The sequence below is a fragment of the Capricornis sumatraensis genome, chromosome 13, assembly GCF_032405125.1.
Source record: "Capricornis sumatraensis isolate serow.1 chromosome 13, serow.2, whole genome shotgun sequence".
Lineage (NCBI taxonomy): Eukaryota > Metazoa > Chordata > Mammalia > Artiodactyla > Bovidae > Capricornis > Capricornis sumatraensis.
This window is the reverse complement of record NC_091081.1, coordinates 78,938,407-78,961,965: the sequence shown is the minus strand read 5'-3', so window position 1 is coordinate 78,961,965 and position 23,559 is coordinate 78,938,407. Positions and strand designations below refer to the sequence as shown.

At 44.3% G+C, this 23,559-nt stretch overlaps 2 protein-coding genes and 1 non-coding gene across 3 annotated transcripts in view; 2 read left to right on the top strand and 1 right to left on the bottom strand.

Moving 5' to 3' along the window:
- The window catches only part of TFB1M (transcription factor B1, mitochondrial), a 59,586-nt gene extending 48,352 nt beyond the window's left edge, over nt 1-11,234 (top strand). Inside the window, exons 6-7 of the mRNA XM_068985395.1 lie at nt 7,951-8,078; nt 10,960-11,234. Of these exons, the coding sequence (XP_068841496.1) occupies nt 7,951-8,078; nt 10,960-11,170 (339 nt within the window). The 3' untranslated portion in view covers nt 11,171-11,234. The remainder of the gene's footprint in view (nt 1-7,950; nt 8,079-10,959) is intronic.
- TRNAS-GGA (transfer RNA serine (anticodon GGA)) lies at nt 3,704-3,776 on the top strand. Its single transcript has one exon. It is a non-coding gene; the product is annotated as a tRNA-Ser (tRNA).
- A 573-nt stretch (nt 11,235-11,807) lies between the features above and the next one.
- The window catches only part of TIAM2 (TIAM Rac1 associated GEF 2), a 115,395-nt gene continuing 103,643 nt past the window's right edge, over nt 11,808-23,559 (bottom strand). The window contains exons 16-24 of the mRNA XM_068985392.1: nt 23,160-23,268; nt 19,618-19,797; nt 17,609-17,727; nt 16,545-16,653; nt 15,893-15,951; nt 15,219-15,324; nt 14,177-14,264; nt 13,664-13,818; nt 11,808-12,403 (exon numbers count right to left, since the gene is read on the bottom strand). Coding sequence (XP_068841493.1) covers nt 11,808-12,403; nt 13,664-13,818; nt 14,177-14,264; nt 15,219-15,324; nt 15,893-15,951; nt 16,545-16,653; nt 17,609-17,727; nt 19,618-19,797; nt 23,160-23,268 — 1,521 coding nt within the window. The remainder of the gene's footprint in view (nt 12,404-13,663; nt 13,819-14,176; nt 14,265-15,218; nt 15,325-15,892; nt 15,952-16,544; nt 16,654-17,608; nt 17,728-19,617; nt 19,798-23,159; nt 23,269-23,559) is intronic.

Here is a 23,559-nt window from a genome sequence, read left to right as displayed (position 1 = left end):
CAGTTAAAGAATGTGGTCTGAAATATTTTTAACTAGATTGTGCTTTGCAAATGATAGTTAAGTGAGACTTTCTTTTTATTCTGGTGCTTCTGACTTGTGTTAAATCAAGATTCACAAAATTGGTAGCTTTCAGACTAAAACATTCAAAAGACAGATTTAAATATATATATTTTGATAAAAGTAAAAAGAAAATCCAGTACCAGCTGATGACTAGAATCTGATCAGTAAACCTACAAGTGTTTTTTCAGGAAGGGTGAGGGGTAGGTATCCTGAATTTTCTTCTGTTAGCCTTTACACTGAGAAAGATTTCTAAAGCATAACTTAATAGATTTTAGAAAATGTTGTAAAGAAATTACATTGAAATAATGTGATGAAACATTTTAGATGAAACCAAAAGGAAACACTGAGGTGCTAGGCCATGAATAATGAGACAGACACGTTTCATCTTCATCTGCTTTGGGTTCTCATTGTTTTCTATCTCAGTAATTTTAATTCTACAAGCTGTGCATTTATAGCCATTATGAGAACGGAAGAAAATTTTACGTATGGTTGGATGTTTAAATTTTTACTACTGCTAATAGCCATGTTAGGTGTTACTCATTTCTTTAAAAAGCAGTGACTAACAAAAATGCATGTTTCAGTTATCTGGATCTTTCTATGTTTTTTGTTGGTTGGATTTAATCTCCTCTAAGTCTGGCATTTAGCAAGATACGTATCGTTTTCTCCTCTTTGAAGTCAAATGTCTGTGCATTTGTTTTTTAGCCATAGTGTTGTAATTCTGATACATAAACGTAGCTTCCTTCTTTGATTTCATGGAGATATATAAGCAGTTCTTCGTGTGAGTGCTGGAAGGAGTAGAGCTGAATCTCGGGCGCTGACCCTCACAGCGTTGCCGTCACTGCCGTATCAGGAGCGCACCAGATGCCTTCAGTGTCTCGGCTTGTTCCGCTCCGTGTGTGGTTGGTGGCTGTGCACGCTCACCTGTGCTGAGGCTGACTGGGGGCCGGTGGAGGGAGGGGCCGGGGACTGCTCCCTGCTCGGCCGCCCGCATCACACAGCGGCCTGAGGGTAAATGGCTTCAGCGTGCTTTAGTGTACGCGTTTGTTTGTTTGTTTAAGTAATTTATTTAGTTTTGGCCGCAGTGGGTCTTTGTTGCTGAGCCTGGGCTTTCTCTACTTGTGGCAGGTGGGGGCTGCTTTTCATCATGGCGCTCGGGCCCCTCACCGCGGTGGCTTCTCTTGTCGTGGAGCACGTGGGCTCTAGGGCAGGCAGGCTTCAGTGGTCGTGGCACTGGGGCTTAGTTGCTCCACAGCATGTGGGACCTTCCCGGGTCAGGGATCAGACCTGCGTCCCCTTCACTCGCAGGCAGATTCTCAACCACTGGACCACCAGGGAAGTCCCTGTACTTGAGTGTTTTCAAGAACTTTTTGATTTTTTTTTCTGTCTTGATGAGTACACTTATCCTATAATGTGTTAACTGCCTGTTCTCCCACCCCCAGCCACGCCTCAGTGTCTTGGGATCTTAGTTCCCTCGCCAGCGATCAAAACCTCACCCCCTGCATTGAAAGAAAGCACAGAATCTTACCCACTGGACCACCAGGGAGGTCCCTTAACCACCTGTTTTTAAAAGGCAAACTCTGAAATGTAAATAAGTTTCATTAACTATAGACCTTTAACACAAGGCAGAATTTCTTATATAAAGGAGGAGCCAGAGGGACTTCCCTGGTGGTCCAGAGGTTAGGATTTGGTGCTTTCACTGACATGGCCCAGGCCGGTTCAATCCCTGGTGGGGGAACTAAGATCCCACAAGCCGCACAGTGAGGCCCAAGGAAAAGGAGCTAGAAAGTGAAAGTGAAGTCGCTCAGTCATGCCCTACTCTTTGTGACCCCATGGACTGTAGCCTACCAGGCTCCTCCGTCCGTGGGATTCTCCAGGCAAGAGTACTAGAGTGGGTTGCCATTTCCTTCTCCAGGAGATCTTCCCCACTCAGGGATCGAACCCGTCTCCCGCATTGCAGGCCGATGCTTTATCATCTGAGCCACCAGGGAAGCTCAGGGAAATGTAATTCATTGACATAATTATCCACTGCCAATGTAGAGAGTACAGAGAAATCTTTTTAAGTCCAGAGGCTTCTCTAGGTAAACCTTATCTTTGTTTATCTTAGTACATCTCTCTTCCCAGCCCTTCCCCATTGAACACCCAAGTTTTGTATATCCAGCTGGCGACATGACTCACTGATAGACGTCTCAGATCTGTCAGGGACAGGACTGGACTCCTGATCTTCCCCACAGCGATACTCCCCAGTTTCCCAGTGTCTGTTAACAGCAAACGCATCCCTGGATCTTAAAAGCATCCTTTGTTTCAATACCCAGTATCCATTCAGTCGACAAATTCTTTTGTTCCAAAACTTGAAAATAAATCAGGAAACCTACCACCTCTGAGCCCTTCTCCTGCTTACTCTGGCTTAAGACCTCTAGAATGTAAACCTCACAAGGGCAAGGATTTCCTGCTGTCTTGTCAATTGCCAGTACTGTGCCAGGAATGGTGCCTGGCTTATTTTCAAAGTGTGATATTTGTTGAATGAGTTCAGAAACTGATTTTGAATATATAAAATAACAATAATACATTACCTTTACATGATTAAAAGTGTAATTTTTAAATAAGAGTGTCATTTTATTAATTTTGCAACTCTTTAGTACTGTCTGAGGCAATATGGTATTTAATTTTTTTTATATTTGGCTGCACTGGGTCTTTGTTGCTGCATGGGCTTTCTCTAGTTTCAGTGAGCGGGGGGTGCTTCTCATTGAGTTAGCCTCTCTTGATGTGAAACACGGGCTTTACGTGCATGAGTTTCAGTAGTTGTGGAGCACAAGCCCAGTTGCTCAGCGGCATGTGGAATTTTCCCGGACCAGGGATCAAACCCGTGTCCCCTGGATTGGCAGGCAGGCTCCCATCCACTGTACCACCAGCGAAGTCCTGGTATTTAATTCTTAAACCAAGTCTATGAGAGAGAAGAAATCATCTCATTTTTAGAGGTGAGAAAACTAAGCTCCTGAGAAGTTATGTAAGGTCCATAAAATGAGTAAGTAGCAGGAATGTGGGATTCAAGCCCGGAATATTGTGATTTTTGAAGCTCTGTACACACAGCCCTGCTTACGTCAGTTGCCATCATTTCTCTTTATTTATTGTTATACCTCTGGTTACATACATAGGAGGTCCCCCCAGACTCCGTGAGTTAGACTAGTAAAATCAGCATGTGAAGGAAGAGATCCGGTAGCTATGGAATTCGTCTTTACAAAGATAGTCTTTCAAGTCAGAAACAGGAAGAGCAGGACAGCGTGAACACAGTTAAGAGGGCACCTCCGCCAAGGAGAGCGGGTCTGGGTGCTGAGAGCACGGGGGCTGGGGGAATCCGGCACCCTGTGCCCATGAGCGGCCAGGCCCTCGGGCTGAGCACCAGCGGCCGTGGCGGCAGCATCTGCAGAAGCCTGCTCCTGCCCCGTGCCTCTGCAGGCCCTCTCAGCATAAGAGCTCGCACCTTGGGTAGTTTTCTTAGGGAGGGAATGTGCTGACGAGTCAGCTTGCATGCCTCTTTGACAGTTGTGACTCATGAATTAGTGCATCCACGTTCATTTATTCGTCTCCTCAGTAGAGTGATGGAGATATCTATAGCAGCAGCAATTAGTGGTGAGTTTGAGGGGCTTCCCTGGTGGCTCAGTGGTTAAAGCATCTGCCTGGAATGCAGGAGACCCGGGTTCAATCCCTGAGTTGGGAAAATCCCCTGGAGAAGGAAATGGCAACCCACTCCAGTACTCTTGCCTGGTGAATTCCATGGAGGGAGGAGCCCTGTAGGCTACAGTCCATGGGGTCGCAAAGAGTCGGACATGACTGAGCAACTTCACTTCACTTTGTATAGACTGAAGCCACCCCCAGGGAGCTGACTGATTCAGAGGTGCTGGAGTTTCTCTGGAGCCATGAAACAAAACCAGAGGTCAGGCCCTGGCCGCAGCCCAGCCCTTAGCAGGGACCTCCTCCATTCCCAGGTGCCTCCAGGGGATGTTGTTACACAAACACTGAAGTCATGGTTTGTGGAAAAGGTTGTGGTTTTAGAAAGGTGTTTTCCCTGTGATCATTCGGTACCTCCAAGTTAAGGATAACAGAATATCCTAATCCGGTATTTGTGCGTCCTTGTCCCTCTTGAATTTGTTGAAAATTAAGCGTTCGCCTCCCCAAAATTGTGCCCTTCCTTGGGACCAAGAAACCCTCGTATGTCTTGTTGTTGCTGGTAGGCCTAATTTGCATACATACTTGTGTTTGCATAACATACCCAGTAAAAAACCCTCTCCCTCCTCTGCCCTCACTTTGGCTGCCTCTTAGATTTATTTCTTTCATGCCCTCAGCTCACTCACTTTTCTTACATGCTTATGGTCCCAGAGTAAACACTGTGCCTGTTTAAAATCTGTTCTTTTTTTTTTTTTATCATTCTAAGAAGGAAAAGAGAGGGAACACACTCAGGCATTCGCCAAACTGCATGACTATAATATCACAGGCATAAACTGCGTGACTATAATATCACAGGCACTAGTGACTGTGACCACTACCCTTCTCGGGGGAAGGTACAGCCGCAGGGCCAGGGCATTCTGACGGAGGCATGGGCATGGGAACCCTGAGGGAGTGAGCCAGCACTGGTTAGGGAGGAACCAAGCATCCCCAGGGTGCTCCCCCGGCTCTCATCTCACCTGACGCCGAACGTGACTCTCCTACCTCAGGATCTCTGTACCCTTCATGCCGTCTACACGAATCTGTCTGAGACAGTCCTACCTTGAAGGTCGAATCCTTGTGTTGTTTCTGGAGTCTGATTATTCCCTGTAGGTCACCCTTTGTTCGCATCATTCCCTCTGTCCTCTCCCAGTTGTGGTCCTATCTTGGCTAAGTGAACTGTAACTTCCTAAGCGTTTTTCGCCAGTGGCTTATCCTTTAATGGTCCTGAACACCATGGGAGCTGCTGAAGACAAAGTCAGAAACAGAGCTGCACAGTCTTCAGTGTTCCCTGGACAGTGCTGATTCAGGATCTGAGCTGGCAATATCTGAGATGTAATGGCTTCTTACCCCAGATTTCCCATGAGGCCGAAGTGCTGCTCTGAGCCCATAACCAGTCACGTCCTAGACACGCTGGCCTGGGAAGTGGGACACCCGCCTCCAGCCTGCTCATGTTGAGAAGCAGAACCTCCACTTTGTGCAGCATTGACCTTACGGTGGGTTGGAGAGTCAAACATCTAACGTCGTAAACGCTCTAATTTGAAATTCCAGTAGGTCGTTTTAGTATACTGGCCAGCTGAGTTTGGAAAGGGACTGGCAGCATTTAGCTACCTCTAGTGCCCACGTGCTGACTTCTTTTTTGGAATCAAACCCTTTAACAGACTTATAACTCAGGCAAGGAAGTTTAATGGTTGTAATTTTAAATAAGCGCTCATTTATAAGTAAAAAGCATTTTTGAATCTATTACCATAGTTACCAAGTAGCTTTCCTGTGGTTCTACAGAAAATGGGCTCCATCCTACAGCATGACTCTGAGAAGTGTGTTTGGAGGCAGGTATAGAAAAGAGGGTGGTGTAGGTCTCCCATAGAAGCAGGACACGTTGCTGGAAGAGCCTTTTCGCCTGAGTTTTCTGTGATCCTCTGCTAAATAGTGACTGTATTTGATTGTGAGTGGAGATTTCCTTTTATCTGAAACATACTATTAGCCAACTTAACTGGGTATCAAAGTTATATTCAAACTTTAGAAGTCTACTGCTACAGTTTATATGGAGTGCTGCTCTATTTACACTGGGTTTTAAACTTTTTAAAAACTAAAAAACAGACACTGCCTGTATTTGTAAATACCAGCTATATCTCAAAGGAATAAAATCAGGCAAATAAAGATGAGGCCACATTTTTAAATCCAAGGATTGTAGGAGTGGCAGTTTCTTCCTGGAAGGAGAATGCATCTATCCCTGTTTTCGTGCCCTTTGGTCGTAATAGTATTTTGAACATTAGAGTTTTGATAATATTTTGTGGGTTTAGGGTTGGGTAGGGTTTAATTTTATCTCAGTTTACTAAAAAATTATTTTCTCTGGGGACTTTCAGGCTGCTGACTGGAAGAATCCTTTCAGAACTAATTTGGAAGGATTGGATTGAAAGGGTTCAAGGGGCTGAGTCATAGAGGGTTGGCAGAATGAGTAGTCAGGACAGGAATGCCAGTGAGCGCAGGTGGTAGAAAGGGGTGGGCGACGTCGAGAGAACGGTCTAGAACAGCTGAGTTCACTCGATCCCCAGTCCCATGTGCTCTCCCGTGCCCCTCTTCTGTGTGTTGACCACAGGCCTCTCTGGGCGCTGAGTCCTGTTCCGTGGTGTTTTTGAGAAGCTCTAAGGAAAGTCCTGGGCTTTTAGCTGAAACACTTGGTTTCCTACAGGAAAGGAAGTGCTTGTTTGTGAACTTGGAGAAACACAGCACAATTTGAAAAAAACTATTAAAATTTAATAAGAACATTGAGATAGTCACTCTGCAGTGGCAGAATAACTGTTCCACCCAAGGCATATAATCGACACTAAAACAGTCTGAAGATGGACATTTTAGGGAGCATTTTCAGGTGCAAAGTCTCTCCATTGCCAGCTTTCACGCTCCAGCTTAGAACATTCTCAGCATTTGCCAGCCTCAGTGATGGGGATGGGGGTAGGGGTGGCGCAGGGAGGTCAGCAGGGTGGTTCCAGGCGGCTCAGACCCCACCTAGCAGGAGAAACATCTCTGGTGCCTCTGAAAGCACATCCAGGTTGGTTGTCTTGGGTCTTTCTCATCCACACATCCTGATATCACGTGCGAATACTTTTCCTCCAACCTAAAAACAAACAACAGAAGTTGCCCCATCCTTATATATTACAGGCCCATTTGAAGGAATAATTTTGTAGCCACAAGGATATTTAGGAGCATGTCCTCCCAAGAGAACGTGATAACCCCTGTGAGTTTTAAAACATAGGATTCCTTTTGACTAGTGGTGGTATGGCCCATACTTCATAAATTGCTGGACTTTCTTAGCCTCTGTAGAGTGTATGATGTTCTAAGAAGCAGGTTTAGCAATAATCCCTTAGAGACTGAAGCTTTTGTAAATTACGAGTAGACTTCCCATTTCCTAGACCACGTCTCTGTCAGGCTTTTGTGTGTCGTAGCTGCTTTGACTATTTCCCCTCCTAGTCTTTACTTTCAGTATTTTTCTAGTGTTGTTTTGAATATATCCTTGTGAACCACTGTGAGTCCATTTTTAGAATAGGGATATGCCTGAGAAGTTTTATTTTCTGATAAAGAATCTCAACAGCTGGTAGTAGCTTAACACTTAAACAGTAGTATTTTTGGTGGTTTCCCTTCCATTTGGTTCCTGCCTGTGCCTCGTGGGACATTTAAAGTTATTAGCAGAAAGTTATGTGGCCATGCAGACAACGAGCATGAATTCAATCCAGCTGATTAATCAGTGTCTGTATCCGAAAGAAGTGGTGCCCTAATTGATGTTCTTTCTGGGGCGTTTAGGGCTGAGTGGTCCCTTGGGGGCCCATCTGCCACGTCTCTGGCTTTTGAAGTCCAGCCTTACACGCGGAACTGCTGCTGCAGCTTATTTTTTCACTCATTCAAAAGCTAAATATTGTTATGCTGTTACCTGCCTACAGACTTTAAAGATTACTTGGATTAATCTTAAACGGCCATTGTAAGAACCGCATTCTAAAATTAAGTGACTATTAAGCACAGGCCTAGTGGCTGCCATTACAGAACAGATGGAGCCAACTGGGAGTCCCTGCGGCAGCTCAGAGGCGAGTGTGCATCTTACATGCCTGGAGGAGATCCACCCTCCTGCGCTGTACGAGGATAAACCGTTTAATATACTGCACCAGGCAGTAAAATGCTGTGTGTTTTCTGGCAATGAAGGTGGACTCGGGTGTGGTGCACTTCACCCCACTGCCCAGGCCCAGGATCGAGCAGCCCTTCAAGCTGGTGGAGAAGGTGGTTCAGAATGCCTTTCAGTTCCGAAGGAAGTACTGCCATCGAGGGCTCGGGTAAGAATGTTTTTTCCTGCTCGGTAGCACTTTTTACACACTCCTCAATCACCTTCCAAGATTAAGAACTAATGTTTTTATGATTGTTCAAACTGCCTGTAAATATTACTCTTAGTTCAGATCCTGCAATGAACAAACTTTGACAGCCACTGAGGAGAAAGCAAAACGTTGTCTTAACTGCAGATGCCACTGGGAGGTTTTGTTTGGTCATAAGTACAAACTAAAACTGACATCACACAGTTTACAGTGAGCCTGTACTGGGAGGTCATGATTTCACTCAGGACTCAAACCGTCTGAGCTGTTGTTACTCTTGACACTTCTGTCACTACACATGTGGTGTTTTCTCCAACACGAGAAAATTCCCTAATTTTCCAACCACCACCTGGGTGTCGTGCAATTTAATTCAAGTCTGATAACTCACTGCCTGGTATTAATGCAGCCCCTCAGCTCAGTGCCACCAGGCTATCCCCACTTCAGACACTAGTGGCAAGTCTCAGATTGTTGCTGGTATTTTCTGACTGGCTATAAATTGGCAGTTTCCATGATCTCATCCATCTTCAGCCTCAGTAATCTCTAGAATGGCTCATAGTACACTTACCTTCATGTATTGGTTTTAAAGGCTGTAACTCAGGAACTGCCAGAGTTGGAGGAGAGGCCCAGCACGTGGTTTGGGGGTGGGATGCCTTCTCAAGGTTTCTTAGCTCCCAGCACCTCGTGTGTTCACCAGCCTTGAAGCTCTCCTAACCCTATTATTTGGGGGGTTTATGAAGTTCATTACCCAAGCTGGACTGAGTAAAGCCTTGGCCGCTGGCGATCAAGCTCAGTTTTCCAGCTCTTCTTTCCTCAGACATGCAGTGAGTGGTGCATCCTTCAGTCACATAATTGAGTCCCCTAGCCTGATGCTTTCCAGGGGCCACCAAGAATCACCTCGTTAGCACAGAACTCAGGTGTGATCAAAAGGGGCTTGTTATGAATAACAAACGATGTTCCTGTCACCCCCTACTCAGGAAATGCCAAAGATTTTAGAAGGTCTCAGGAACCTAGGATAGAGACTAAGTGGGTTTTTTAATGCCCTCTTTCCATCAGGTTGCTATATCTTGAAGATTTTAAGGACATGTTTAAAATTAGGAAGCAAAGATAACTTCTGAGTAGCCAGAACAACGTCTGGAGTATCCGTGAGATCCATGTGTATCTGTTTTTATTAACAGAAAGCTCCTGTGTGTGAGCCTGAGAGGCCTCAAGGTCACCAGTGATGCTTGATAGCCAGTGACAGGAAAACAAGTGACTAGGCCCACATAGTCTAAGAAGGCAGGAAAGCAAATGTGTGTTTTTAAGATATCCACCTAATACAGTCAACTGTAGTTCTTTACATCAGTTTAGCTTTAGAGGCATATACTAGTTTCCAGGGCTTCCCAGTGGCGCTAGTGGTAAAGAACCTGCCTGCCAGTGCACGAGATGTAAAGAGACACAGGTTCGAGCCCTGGGCCAGAAGGATCCCCTGGAGGAGGGCATGGCAGCCCACTCCAGTATTCTTGCCTAGAGAATCCCATGGACAGAGGAGCCTCGTGGGCTACAGTCCATGGAGTTGCAAAGAGTTGGACATGACTGAAGTGACTTGGCACGCACTATTTTCTAAAAGCTAGCTCCATTTCAGTTCTCTCGTTCTGGTTTTGTGAAGAGTCCCCTTAGCATGTGAAATTACTTCAGGCCCAGCTGGACAGCTGCCTCCTGAAACCATTGGAATCCACAGACCCACCCTTGAGGCTCTGACAGGACAGGTAGAATCCTCAGCCTGCCATTGGCTGGCTCTAGTTAGGCCAGTGTTCCTGCTCACCAGGAAGTTACTACTTCTCTAGTTGGTGATGCCGCTGGCTATCCTGGTACCAGTAGAGTGAAGGCACCCCTCTGGTTCGCCGTAGCGCCCTCCCCCCCCCCGCCGCCAGGATGCTTTGCCACAAGTCGGACACAAGCTGGAGGTCAGGGAGGGAAAAAAAATCACAGAAAGTACATCCTAAGTGTAGCAGTCCTGGAACGGGCCTGAGCCCAGAGTTGGCCCTAGCGTTTCCAAGACAACCCCCAGCTAAGTAATGAGCTCCTTTCACGTCACACATGCCACCCCCTGTGCAGAGATGGACCAAGTCTTGTGACACCACACAGCAGTCTCAGATCACAGAAATTATGATCAGACCCCTGCTTGCCATGAAGCTGAACGCAGTCAACTCACCCTGAACATGTGGGGACCTGGCGTTCCTGGTTGAGAATACCATCAGCCTGTAAGAAAGCTCGGTCTCCTCTTGCCACGCCGTGTTCCAAGCCCTTTGAGACAAGTTCTGTTGAACCTCTGAGAAGAAAACAGAATCTAGGTATAGCTTTGCAATATTTCAGTCAGTTTCACTATTCGCTTTAAAACAATAATCTGATTGTTAGATGAAATTTACAATTTATACTTGAGTCAATTTTAAAGATGCTTCAGTTAAAGAGGAAAATAACTTTCTATTTTCACATGTTTTCTAACTTTAGGCTGGTAAATTCAAGTGACAGAATCAAAACTGCACCAGAAATAATATGCAGTTTTTATATTTAAAATGTGAGGCACAAACTTGTATTTCTCTGAGAATGCAGCTGAGCATATGATAAATTTCCCTTAAAGATTTTTCTCACATTGTCAGATTAGCTCCGCCCTCAGTGAGGGGTTCATACCTGTTGCCGGTGGTGTAAGCAGAGCCTCCTCCACGGGCTTGGGGCCCGCAGGCCACTGCAGAGGCTCCTCTTCCACTCCCTAATGTTGTCGGAACCATGCCGTTTTCAAAGGAGGGGAGAAGGAAGCAGCATCATTTGTAGGATTTAAGTGAAATCTGATTTTTTTCCCTCTTCCTTTCAGAATGTTATTCCCTGAAGCTCAGCGATTAGAAAGCACAGGAAAACTGTTAGAGTCGGCAGATGTGGACCCGACTCTCCGACCTACCCAACTCACTGTCTCACATTTTAAGAGCCTCTGCGATGTGTACCGAAAAATGTGTGATGAAGACCCACACCTCTTTGCTTACAATTTCAGAGAAGAACTCAGGCAAAAGTCAGAAAAAAGAGGATGACAAGGAGAGCTGCAGACTGTAGCTGCTACTTCAGGGGCTGCCAGCCTGCCAGGTGTTGAACTTCTCATATGTGCTCACGGCTGTGACTTACTCCCCTTTTACAGCTTGGTAAAGAGAATAAATATCAAGTAAGATACAGTACAAGCTTTAATATACATATATATACTGCATAGATGTGACATGTTTAGTATAAACAGCATCTATTACAACCTTACAAAAATGAAGTCTCTGCACGTTGTACCCCTAACCCACATTAGAATAATTTAAATATGCTTTAAATAAAGTGAAACCTAATAGTTGAAAGAAAGTATTGGAGAAAAAATGACCTTTTAAAAGCTATTAATCACAACTTCCCCACTTTTTTCTACATAAATTAGAATGCATTCGTCTTAAGGATTCTAAATCATTTTGATACCTGCTCAAAAGGGATATAAACTAAGTAATTTACAAATTCTGACCAGTTTAAGCTAGTTTTCTGATCCACAATAAATTAAAATAACTTAATTAAGTCTTTACAGCTATTTGTGGGAAAATGTATCCTGCACAAAACCTAATGAATAGTGTTTCTGCAATTTTCATTTTGCCACCAGTTTAAAAGTGAAACCAGCAATGTGACCCATATCTGGGTTGGACTGTGCTAGGACTTTCCATGGCTCTCTGTTTCATAAAAGCACTCTTCGTTGACAACCGACGTTAAGCTCTGGACACTGAATTCTCGCTCGAGGACAGAGCTGAGGTCAAGGCTGGCATTCCCAGGATGACTGTCCAGGGACTGGTGACGCGTCTGCGCCTTCAGCAGGGTGCCCCTGTCCCGCTTGGTGCTGTTGGCCTTGCGTTTGATGGCGCAGAAGTGCCCCCGCACCAGCCTGGGCTGCCCATCCTTGCCGGGCAGCTCTTCAGCCGGGTGAGCGTCGGGGTCCTCAGAGATCCTCAGTCTCTGGAACTGGATCTCGATGTCTTTGGTGGGGCTGCCCTGCCTCCGAGCCTGGGGGTAGTCCTCCTCCTCGTCGCTCAGAATGTCGCTCTCTTTGATGAGACTGTCGGAGAAGTCGGCCAGGCCCGAGTGGGGGTGCTGCTGGGTGTCCTGCCTGCTCCCGGCAGGGGGGCAGCCGCTGCTCTGGGTGCTGCTGCTCAGGCTGCCCTCGTCCGAGTCCAGGGAGCTGCCCTTGCCTGGCTCCCCCGGCCACTCGGTGCTGGAGGAATTTTTAAGGACTTTTAAGGACCTGGATGAAGCTGCAATGAGAAAAGCACACGTTCCCTTATGACGGAGGAACTGATTCTGAATGTGTAATGTTGGCTTTGGAGGTTATGAGAGTTAACATCTTAATTAAAATTTTTTCATTTCACTTCAGTTACCAACTGTCCTGGGACTTGAGCAAAAAAAAAAAAATGTAGATACTGCAAATATGGACCTTTTTTACTTATGTGTAGTTGAAATTTTAAGTTGGGGAATTTGGCATTTTTGGATGATCAGTTATCAGAACTTAATTATTGAGATAGAATAAGTTATAAAGTGTCATAAGGGCTAGGATTCTTATTTTGCTAATGAATAAATTTAAAAGTTAGTGGCTAATAAATTCTAGGTTCCTTTCTTTTACTAAAGTACTTTGTAGTTTCAGAACTAAGATTACATTCTTTCTCTGCCCACCTTCCCACCTGTTTATTTCCATTGCTGCTCAGGTAAAGATTGAAAAATGCTCTTTTTCTCATGAAAACTGTCCATTGGATTTCTCATCAAATTTGAGATTTAACAAGAATATTGAGTTGCACACACGTGTATTTGTGTTTAATTCCTTTCTCTTGGGTTGAAAGGAAGAGGGGGAGTTCAGTTGTGTTTCTGCAGACAGTAGTATATTTTTGATGGCTGTAGCTTTTTTTGCCAGTGGAGGAAAAAATAGAAAATATATGGTAAATCTGAAGAGGTCAAACTACCAAAAATAAGAGATACATTTTGCAAGACTAAAAACTAGATCAGTGATATTAACAAAATAGCTATATAGAAAGCTAAAAGTTTTAAAAAACAAAGTTTAAGAGCAGCAGGATTTGGAATGTTTATCTATACAGTGGGTTTACTAAGAGTGGGTATATTCGATATTTTGACCTTTATTTACTTAGTATTGACCTTCTCTAGAGGCTTTGCATTGTTGGCAAAGCCAACGTGGCAATGAGCAGAACCAAGTCCCTCGACTCCGGTACATCTCAGTGGAAGAGAGAAGATAGGAAGTGTAGACTGTCAGCTAGTGGAGACAAGGATTTGGGGTTGGGGGTGGTTATACTGTATAAAGTGGGGAGAGGCATGCTTTAGGTTTCTTAAATAGAATGGCAGTGACCACCTCATTCCGTCCTGTGTGTTGGGGTCTGGTTTACAGCTTAGAAAGCTACTGCAGATCATTTACAAAGTGATGACTGGCTCCCCTGTTCTAAGAGCATGCGTGCTTACAGAGAAGGTCATCATGTTCTCCTGAGTACACCCAAGGCTAGACGAATTCTCACCTAATTTGGCTGAGACAGGAACGCGGTTCTTAAGGGGTACCAGGCGATCCTTACATGTTTTCTCCAGGGGCAGTTCACACTTTATGTGGCGCCTGAAGTTTTCCCTCAGAATAGCTCGAATCACCTTGACGATGCTGGTTTTGCTTTCGTTGTCACTGGAGGGGAGAGAAAACACTGGTGGTTTCTGCTCTCACCCAGCGTCCCCTTGTCTGCTGCCCTCCCGTGCTGCATGAGGGCAGACTGACAGCAAGTTGCCCAGCCTCTGCATGCCGCGGTCTCTTGTCACTTACAAAAGGAGAATTGATCGTCCTTGAACTTCCTGCAGGCACTAAGCTTTGGCTGTATATTTAATCAATGTATTATTCTACTAGAGCCGCAGTTGCCAGTTTGCAGAGTAGGGGTGTGATCCTGAAGTCATCAAAATTCAAGAGGGCACTAAAAGTGGGTTTATTTTTAAGAGAACATGACTCTGTCTCATTCCCACAGGCTCTCATTTTCGGAAGGCAGTAATACCTGCAGCACAACTGAAAGATGGTCTCTGGGCGTCCTTCTATTTCTGACTTGGTGTGGATCAGCTCCCATAAGGAATTATTTTCTGTCCCTGTGTAGAAAGAAGCCAGGGGCTGCAACTCTGCCAAAGATGCTGTGATAAAGGACACTGGTGAAACTTGAAACCCACACTCTAGTAACTTTTTTTAAAGAGTTCAGTATTCCCAATCCTGACTCATCATTTTCTTCTGGGGCCCAATTCTGTGTATGACTTCCACAATAGTTACAAAAAGTTAAATATGTTTAGTTACTTTTTGTACATTTCCTGCTGACATTTCCCATCCACCTTGGTGCTTTTGCCCTATCTCTGGGAAAGAGGTAAGTGGACCCCATTTTTCAACCTCATTCCTTGGAAGGAACAATAGGATGTGCTCAGGCACTTTAGGTAAGGCAGCCAGCACCACACTCAATCATGGTCCAGGAAACATGAGTACTTCCCACAAAAACTGAACAGGGACCCAGACTGTCACTGCGGGCCTCAGCCTGGTGGTCTTTTCCATCACCAGAGGCACTGTCACCAGAACAGGGTTATTCTATCTAGAAGGATCTCTGAACATTTTGCATGGAAAATTTTTTTCTGTATCACTTGTAATACTGCTGAATCTTAAGGAATTTTCTGGTATTTCAAATTTTGTAAAAATTTGTGGACCTGTGTTTCTTTAACAAATTTTAGGGATAGATATTACCCTAAAATTATTAGAATAACTAGAAATGTTAGATATTAGGATATTAGGAAAACGTTGAAAACCATAAACAGTGAAAATAAGAAAACAATGAAGAGAAGTATTTGGCAAAGAAAAGTCATCCTCTAGCGTTTACTTCCTCCAAAGCCTGCAAAGAGACATCACAACAATCTCTCGTCCTCATTTTCCTTGCCTGTAAAATACCAGAAGTTATCCCCAGGTTCCTTCCTCCTGCTTTTTCATTCCATAGTTTGAAAATTCCCTGAAGATGTTTTTTTTTTCTTTTTTTTTTTCCTGGCATTTGTACGACACGCAACAATTACCTGCTGTATTTCCCAGTCTAACTTGAAGCGCGGATATGGGGATCAACCAGCGGAACTTAAACGGATCCAAGTCGGCATTGCCGTGCACAGGCCGGGAATTTGAGGGCTGTAAGGTGAAAGCCCCCCAAGAGCAGGGTTAGAGCAAGCTGGCTCCCAGGGTACGTGTGTGCATGGCAGGAACTGGGTGCTGTCCCTGGTGCAGACCTGCCGCTGTGTGGGGCTCGGAATGCAGAAGGGAATTGGTCAGGTGAGCCCCAGCTTTGAGGAAGCTCTCCGACGGGATGTGGACAGGGCAGAGGTGGAGTTTGGGGAGCAGAAGTCTTAGGCTTCTAAGCTATAATGACAAGCAAGCCTCCTATGACCTCATGTTACCACCTCTAAAAAGAAACCAAAAGTCTGACTGACTTGTATGGAGCAAACATGGGTCATTTTTAGGGACAGAAAAGCTGCTTTTCTAGGTAGGCCCCCAGAATGGGTATTTGTGTACATCTTTTCAAACAAACATCTTTGATGGGGAGAATAAGAAATACCCCAAGCATCTGATTTGCTCAGTTACCCCAGGAATAAGCCACATCAGTTTGGCCAGGCCTTGGTCCTCAGCAGGCTTCCCAGTTCAGTAACAGGAAGGAACAGTTCACCAAGTTAGCTTTAACCAGAGTTAATTCATGTCTTACCAATTTCTTTTTCAGTTTGCAGTTTTCTTTATAAACCAATATGACAGCTCTCTTAAAAACTAAAGAGAAGAGAAAGAAATGTCATTATTTAATACAAATTCTCCTAACATTGAATTGAAGCTGAATATTTTAATAGAACAAAGCTCTTCAAGATTCCACAATGCTGACACACGGGTGAATAAATAGTACTTCGTTCTGTTCATATTTGAATCACACACAAGTACTTGCTTATTTAAAAGCTATTGTTTGAACGAGATCCTGGCATTTTGTTTTCTGAATTCTTGTTTTATCAGAAGCTGAGGACATGGGGTTCATCTCAGTGAGAACACACAGTCTGTGCCCCCTCTCCCAACTCTCGGTGGGAATTAAGACATTTTGAAGTGCAGCAAACTAAGATGACAGATTTCAAAAATAGACCCAGGAGCTCTGTTCCTGTAACACTTGGCCAGATCCACCAAGCCAAGCAGCAGAAGGGAGAAGAAGGTCGTGTGTGTACAGGGCAAGGCTTCTAAAGAGCTGGAAGCGGCCCATGTTAAGTCAAAGCCCTTGGTGCAGTGACTCTAAGTCCTGGAAATCAGGAGTTTGTGGGTTTAGGAGGTTCTTCATTCTTGCCAGCCCCTCAAGTTTATATTCTTGTGAATGGAATACTAACCAAATACTGTGAGTTCAAGGTCCTTTCTGGCTTTTCCTAGAGACAGAAATGGATTCAACCAGGACACTGTAGAGTGCATCAGAAGCTCCCCCATTGAAAGTTCTGTGACCTAAATGGTAAAAACGAGATCAAGAAGACATGGAAATCCAGGGGCGGGGGTTGCTCAGGAGAGAGAGAAACCACACATATATGGTCATGGCTAAAAGTCAAGTATGTTCCATTTTTATGGTTCCCATGAACACGGGGCCTTAAATAGCAGGTTTGAAAATATAAGCTAAGCACCACACTGAAAAATAAAGGTGAAGGCATTTTGCTCCAAGGCACACACACTGTATGTGACCTGTGGGATGACATTCCTCCCACCCCAGGGTCAAAGTTCATCCCAAGTGCCTTTGAAACCACATGAGGCCTGCTAATAAAAGAGGTACCAACATTGAAACTGACTATAATTTAAAAAAAAAATTCCAGCTGTTTCCTGTTCTTGCCTTTTTCTACTTAAACTACATTGCTCCTTATGTGTAGACTTTTTAAAGCTCAAGATGCTAAATTTGGTAATCCAGCCAGAGAAGAAAAGTAGGGAAATTGTCAAATTCCACTTAAACTGCTTTTATAAGTAAGGAGGTAGCCACCAATACTTGAGGTTAGAAAAGGGAAAAAAAGGAAAAGCTTTCAGTTCTCTTTCCACATGCTGACTCCCACTGCCTTTATCCCTCCCCTCCCCTCCTTCAGCCCCAGCTCTCCATTTATAGTCTAGCCTCTGGGATTTGTCTTGACCTCACGCTCCACAGGAAAAGGAGGAAGAGAGATGGATACGAGCTAGGTACTAGTTCTTTTGGTATAGTATTTATTAACAGAACAGATGGTTACGTCTTTAGACCAATGCAATCAATTTTATATATTTACACCTAAATCGTGTGGCTTATTATAAGCATTAGGATCAAAAAGAAAAATTTTAGGCAATTTCTCCTGTAGGAAGGCCCTAACTGGGTGGCCTGATCTGGAGGTCACCTCCAGACCCATGGTCACAGGCGTTCAGCCTCTCAGAATCCGAAAATCCTACTGACCTCCTTCTCTGTTCCACTCTGCTCTGCTACAAGCTGGTCAAACACGGTCCCATAATCTTCATATATCTTCTGCATCTCATTGATGTGGCTGGCTACTTTCTCCATTGCCTTTAGTGCTTCTGCAAAATACGCAGTCGTAATCTGTTTTACAGTTTTGATTTGTTTGAAATCCTACCCAACAGCAATAATGAAAAACCTTAAGATTCAAGCCAGAATTTGAGAACAGTTCTTAACTAAGAGTAGCATCGTTCAGGTAGGGCTTATATAGCCTATGGTAATCTAGTTATAATGAAGAACAGCAAAATTATCTTCCACCTCAAATTCTCCTTGAAATGAGGCAGAGTACAAATAAAAAGCATCACTAACAGTAACAGCTCCCACCTATTGAGCACTTTCTATCTGGCATATTCTCCTAGGTGATTTACATGAGGCATCTCATTTAATCCCCACAGCAATGCAATCAGAATAGGACCTATTATTGATCCCATTTTACAGATGAGAAAATTCAGGTGCAAAGGGGGGTTTTTTGCCAGACATAAGGAGGAGCCAGAATTAAACCCAAGGCCAATTAGCCATAGGATACCTGCTCTTAAATTTTACCCTCCTCCCGGACCACTTAACTGGAATAGTGATCAATGACAGTTCTTCAACAAGAACTTACAAAAGCCTCCATAAATATCCCCTTTCCAGAGCAACTGCTTGCATTTATGTTTGGTGTTAATTTGAACTTTCTACATGGGCATGTGAGGGACAATGATTTTTGTCAAGGTCAAAAAGCAAAATTTCAAGTCACCTCCAAACTCACTATTTTTCATATCTTGTTCTTCTGATTCAGGATTTTAATTCCATCTTTAGAAGAGGGACTTTCAGAAGGCAATTTTTTTAACAGACCCCTTTTAAAGACCATCTCAGTGCAAAGTGAACTATTATACCCAGCAATTTAATCCTAGTCATAATTTGTATCATTTCTAAGTTTTAACTTTCATGCCAAAAAGTTTATCCTTATTACTTATGATACAATATGCTTGTCACAGAAAAACCATTTCATTTATACTTTGCACTGTTTGCTATTCAGTAATACTAATATTTATTAGCAAGTTTGCTTCCCTCTCCATGTGCTTATCAGGTGCAGCTTAACTGGATCTCCTAGTTCTGACACATGGAGAACAAATCCCCTTTACTCTCCAAACAGCATCTCTTTAAGGGATACTCATTGCTGTTCAGTCACTAAGTCGTATCAGACTCTGAAACCCCATGGACTGCAGCACGCTAGGCTTCCCAGTCCTTTACTATCTCCTGCAGTTTGATCAAGCTTGTGTCTGTTGAGTCGGTGATGCCATCCAGCCATCTCATCCTCTGTCACCCCCTTCTCCTCCTGCCTTCAATCTTTCCCAGCATCAGGGTCTTTTCCAATGAGTCAGCTCTTCTCATCAGGTGGCCAAAGGATTGGAGCTTCAGCATCAGTCCTTCCACTCTACTATCAAAGTGAGGGGCCCTGTGTATTTGACAAACTTAGGCTGATAGAACATTTCTGAGGTTACCAAGAAGACACGTCGGCGTCAGCTGTAAAGCTGCATCAGTCCTTGGGAGTTCAGTCTCCGCTCACAGCTCTCCACAAGGTGGAGCCTCACACAGCAGAACGGATCAGCAAACAACACAGAACCTCACAAAGTTGTGGGGAAACAGGCCCGGGCACAGGTCCTGGTAGCCCTATTTGTTAGACACATGACCTGAAGCAATTTATTTCAACTCCTGAGCTTAAATTATGTTCTTTGAAAATGGAATCGTCCCTTCCGAGGGCTATTCCAGTGAGATAATTTTTGCCCAAATGCTGTGCCCCTCTACAGGGGTGGCCATAATACCTAGCTCTTTGCACACAAGAAATGGTACCTAAAGGGGAACAATCACGATGCTGAGAAATGTTCCGAATGTGACACCAGGCAGAGGAAGAGAGGAGCGCGCAGGCCGGGGGTGGCGGCCGTCAGGTCCCCCTGGGCCCCGCTGCTTACCCGTCAGATGATAGTGCTCCTCGCTCTCGTGGTCCGTCAGGGACACCAGCTCCTTGAGCAGCAGCGGGTACTTGAGCACCCTCTGAACTGGCTTGATGAGGTAAGACTCCAGCGTGGAGGAGTGCTGCTTGGTGGGGTTCCGGGCGTCCAGAAAAGCCTTAAAAGCTTTATCAGTTTTAGCTGCAAGCAGATGGATTAAAAGACCCTTAGAAGAGCACAGCAGGATGATGTAAATTCCACTTCCTTTAGGTTTTAATGGAATTAGAGATGATCCACTGCTACAGCCCTCCTACTGACATCCTTCCAGGAAAAACCAACTGCACCAGTGGGTCACACACCCGCTGTCAACAAGGATTCCGCGTCACCGCTCGGTGACGAATCCCACAAACAAAGGGAGCTTACTCGGCTGCCAGAAGGGCCCCAGCCCCAGACCAAAGAACATGGAGTCAAAATGCAGCGGAGTCTGACTTTAAAGGCACGTTCACCTGCAGACCCACAGATCGAAACTCACTTTTTCAGCGTCTATACCAAACAATTCATAAAGCCACAAAACAGTACTATCTAAACCTAAACCATACCGTTCACAAGATTCATAGAGCAAAACAACAAACCAGTATTTTTTTTTTCCACTGACCTAGGACAGACTTATTTTGTACACTTAAGGGCTATTTTTAAAGCAAGATCTTTTTTTTCCCTTTTCCTTTAAAAATAAGTTGACAAGCACTACAGCTTCCATCTCCACATCTCCGAGCAGTCTAAACCTTCCACCAGATTCAGACCCGCCCCGGGCAGTGAAAACCCCCTCTCTGTGCAGTGTCATGAAGGACACTCGTGAGCCCAAGTGCATTTAACGTTTTCAGAGTGCTTGTGGACATCTCAGCTGCTGCTTTGGATTCCACATGCTGGCACTGGTCCACCAGCTGCTGGAATTCAGCCAATTTGAATGAAGACAAACCTTTATTTGGGGTTTTATACAAAAGGCAAAATACAACTTGTAGGAGGTGCAGTACCATTTTGAATATGGCTACAAGACAGCATGGATGGTGAGATGACCGTTCATCTCCGTGACAAAGAACTGAGCAAACCATCTGTATGCTTTTAGTTTATTATATTGCCAAGAAGATATTCCTCAGAGGAAATTAGTTGTTTCTGGTTTAAAGAACCAGACAAGATAGATTTGGGCTGTGTCTTGTTAACCTCTAAGACTTCATCTAGAGGGTAGCACTCTAAGACTTCATTTTCCAACTTAAGCCTATTTTAAGATGCTATGAAGTTCTGGATTTAAACTGAAGGGCAGAACTGCATCCATGGACATGACTGAACACTGTCAGTGTCTGGAGGAACCCTCTACACCCTCATGATACCACAGAGAGACCATTCCCTGGTTCTGAAATAGACACATGGAAGCACAAACTCCAGATTCTTCATGGCAATGCCATTAGGAAGCATTTGATGAGAGAGAGAAGGGGCTTGAAATGTAGTTGGCTGCTATTAACCTGTTGACACAACTAAAAAAGTTCCAATACAAAAGCCTCTCAAACACTTGACACTGTCACGGAAAACAGCCCTGATTCACTGGCTTCCAGACAGGTGGCAAATCTTCCCAAGAGTAAGCACACAGGGCAACCTTAACTCCAAAGGAGGCATTCACCTCTTGGGGGAATCATTTCTTTCTCCTGGGAATTTTATATTAAGAGTTCAAGATTCAGTGGGTTCAGATCCTAAACAGGATCTGCAAGTACACTTGAGAGAATGCAGGTAGCCTGGTGACCTTTCCTGGAGACAGTTCAGATGACCTTAACTAGGATGACATATATTTTCATAAAATGCCTTCCACTATAGGACCCCCGCAGAACGGGAGCGACCTCGGGGACCTGTATCTGTTTGATGGTCTCCATGCAGACTGAATTACTGCTGCTCATGACCTTGAGCTTAAAGGTGTCCTCTCATCTCTGCCACCAGAAATGAGAATTCCGAAGAACAAGATAGAAACCTATCTTCTGAGAGAGACAAGTTTGAGAATTCTAATCCCATGCCTAACGAGTTGTGTGATGACTGAAAGAAGCTTTTGGTAGTAACATTTAAGCATTTCTGGTTCAGGGCATAATAAAAGAAATGTTTATGCATAATAAAAAGGATGACTTCTGGGGAAGTCATCCTGGCTTATACCTGAGTTAACTTGAATTTTACGCCAACAGCCTGTTTGTGAATTATCAAACAGACATTGTGCATCTTCTTTAATTATTAAAAAAAGGTACACTGACCAGAAGTAAAGATTATCTGTGTTAAAAATAAAGATTAAATGCCTCCCAACCTGGGACACCAATGCTGGTCCTCCTTCCATGATAAAATTCCCTTCCCAGGTGCCAAGGCCATACTGACTAGCTCTGTACGTGCCGATCTGGTTTTCTTGAAACCCTGAAGGGATGTATTCTTGACTTGTTTGGTATTCTTTGTTCTGACAAGACAGAAAACTGCTGGTAGCCCTGCTTCTCTGGAGCAAATCCTGAGAGAGTAATCAGAGAAGCTGTCTTCTGGGCTAGGGTCCTTGTGCTCACTTGTGTCCGGCTGTTTGAGACCCTACTCAGTTTGGCTCAAATAAAACTTTCTCCTATTCCTGTTACTGTCTGTTTATTATTTTCATCAATAGGTATTACAGGAATAGCTTGGGCATAGGATTGTTGACTTGGTTGATGGGGACTGTGACACAAATACTCCCTCCAATATCCTACACATGAAGAAGGTCCCTGCAGCCATCAAATCTCTGGACAGACTTCCCAGGCTGAGCTGACTGGCTGGCTGGTCACTGAAAACCCAGGAGGATCAGTGCACCGACCGTCTGGCCCAAGCTGACCCACTGCAAGTCAGGGGCCAAAATTCAGGCATCTCTCCAGCTCCACAGAGTAATGTTTGCTGTTGACATGAAGGGGGAGAGCGAGACGGGTTTGTTACCCCTGTCTATTTGGACTTCAAAAATGTAAAAGTCTTCAGTTAAAGTCAGTCAAATAAAATAAGAGGATAACAACGCAGAGAGATAAAAGGTACTTCAGTGACAAGCTAGGGGCTGTGAGAAAAACCAGCTTCACTTAAGAGGTTTTCATTTTAGTTAACACATGTCCTGTGAGTTTAGTAGTAGTTATCTCATGGTGGTTTTTGGCAGTGGATCCTCAGGCTTAAGAAAAAGGTTAACAAGAAAGAAAACACCATACATTGCTTTCTACTCCCTCCAGGGGCTTATATGGTTGGTTACAAGTTTTTAGAGCAAGGAAAAAAAGAATTGGTAAAAAAAAAAAAAAAAAAAAAAAGAATGCAGATGTGATCTAACAGCAAAGTGATAGCCAAGCGACATCTCTGTTCTCAGGCACACACACCCACTGTTATCAGAAAACTGAAATGAGTTTGGAACCTCCCCCTCTGATGTTTGTTCATTTCAAGGCCCACAATGGAGCACACCCCATTAAAATCACACTTATCCTTAATGAATACAAATTTGCTCTAATTAACAATTTCAAAAGTATAGCTATAAAATGTGAGCCACTTACCTCGCTCTAGAACCTTCTGTACTTTAATATGATTAGCACAGAATCCACTGTACAGTTTAAAGTGGTCCGCATAATAAAGGAAAGAGCCTCCGAGGGAAAACAGCAGTTTCTAGAAAGAGAGGCAAAGTTACATCAGACGTGGTTCATTCAATGTCTGCTGGCTCTGGCCTGGCATCTGACCGCTTTGAGTATTCGTCTTTCAGACACCAGGGCACTGTGCTTCAGGAAGGTATTGACTGAAGCCAGGGAGCACCACTTGTCCGGCTGATGGACTACAGCCCAGGCATGCCTCTGGCAGATCTTCAGGCTGACTGAAAAGTTTCTGGCAGCAGAGCCTATTGACACAATGTGCAGTCAAGGACAAGAAAGAAAGTTCTATCTAAAAAAATACATCCGACAG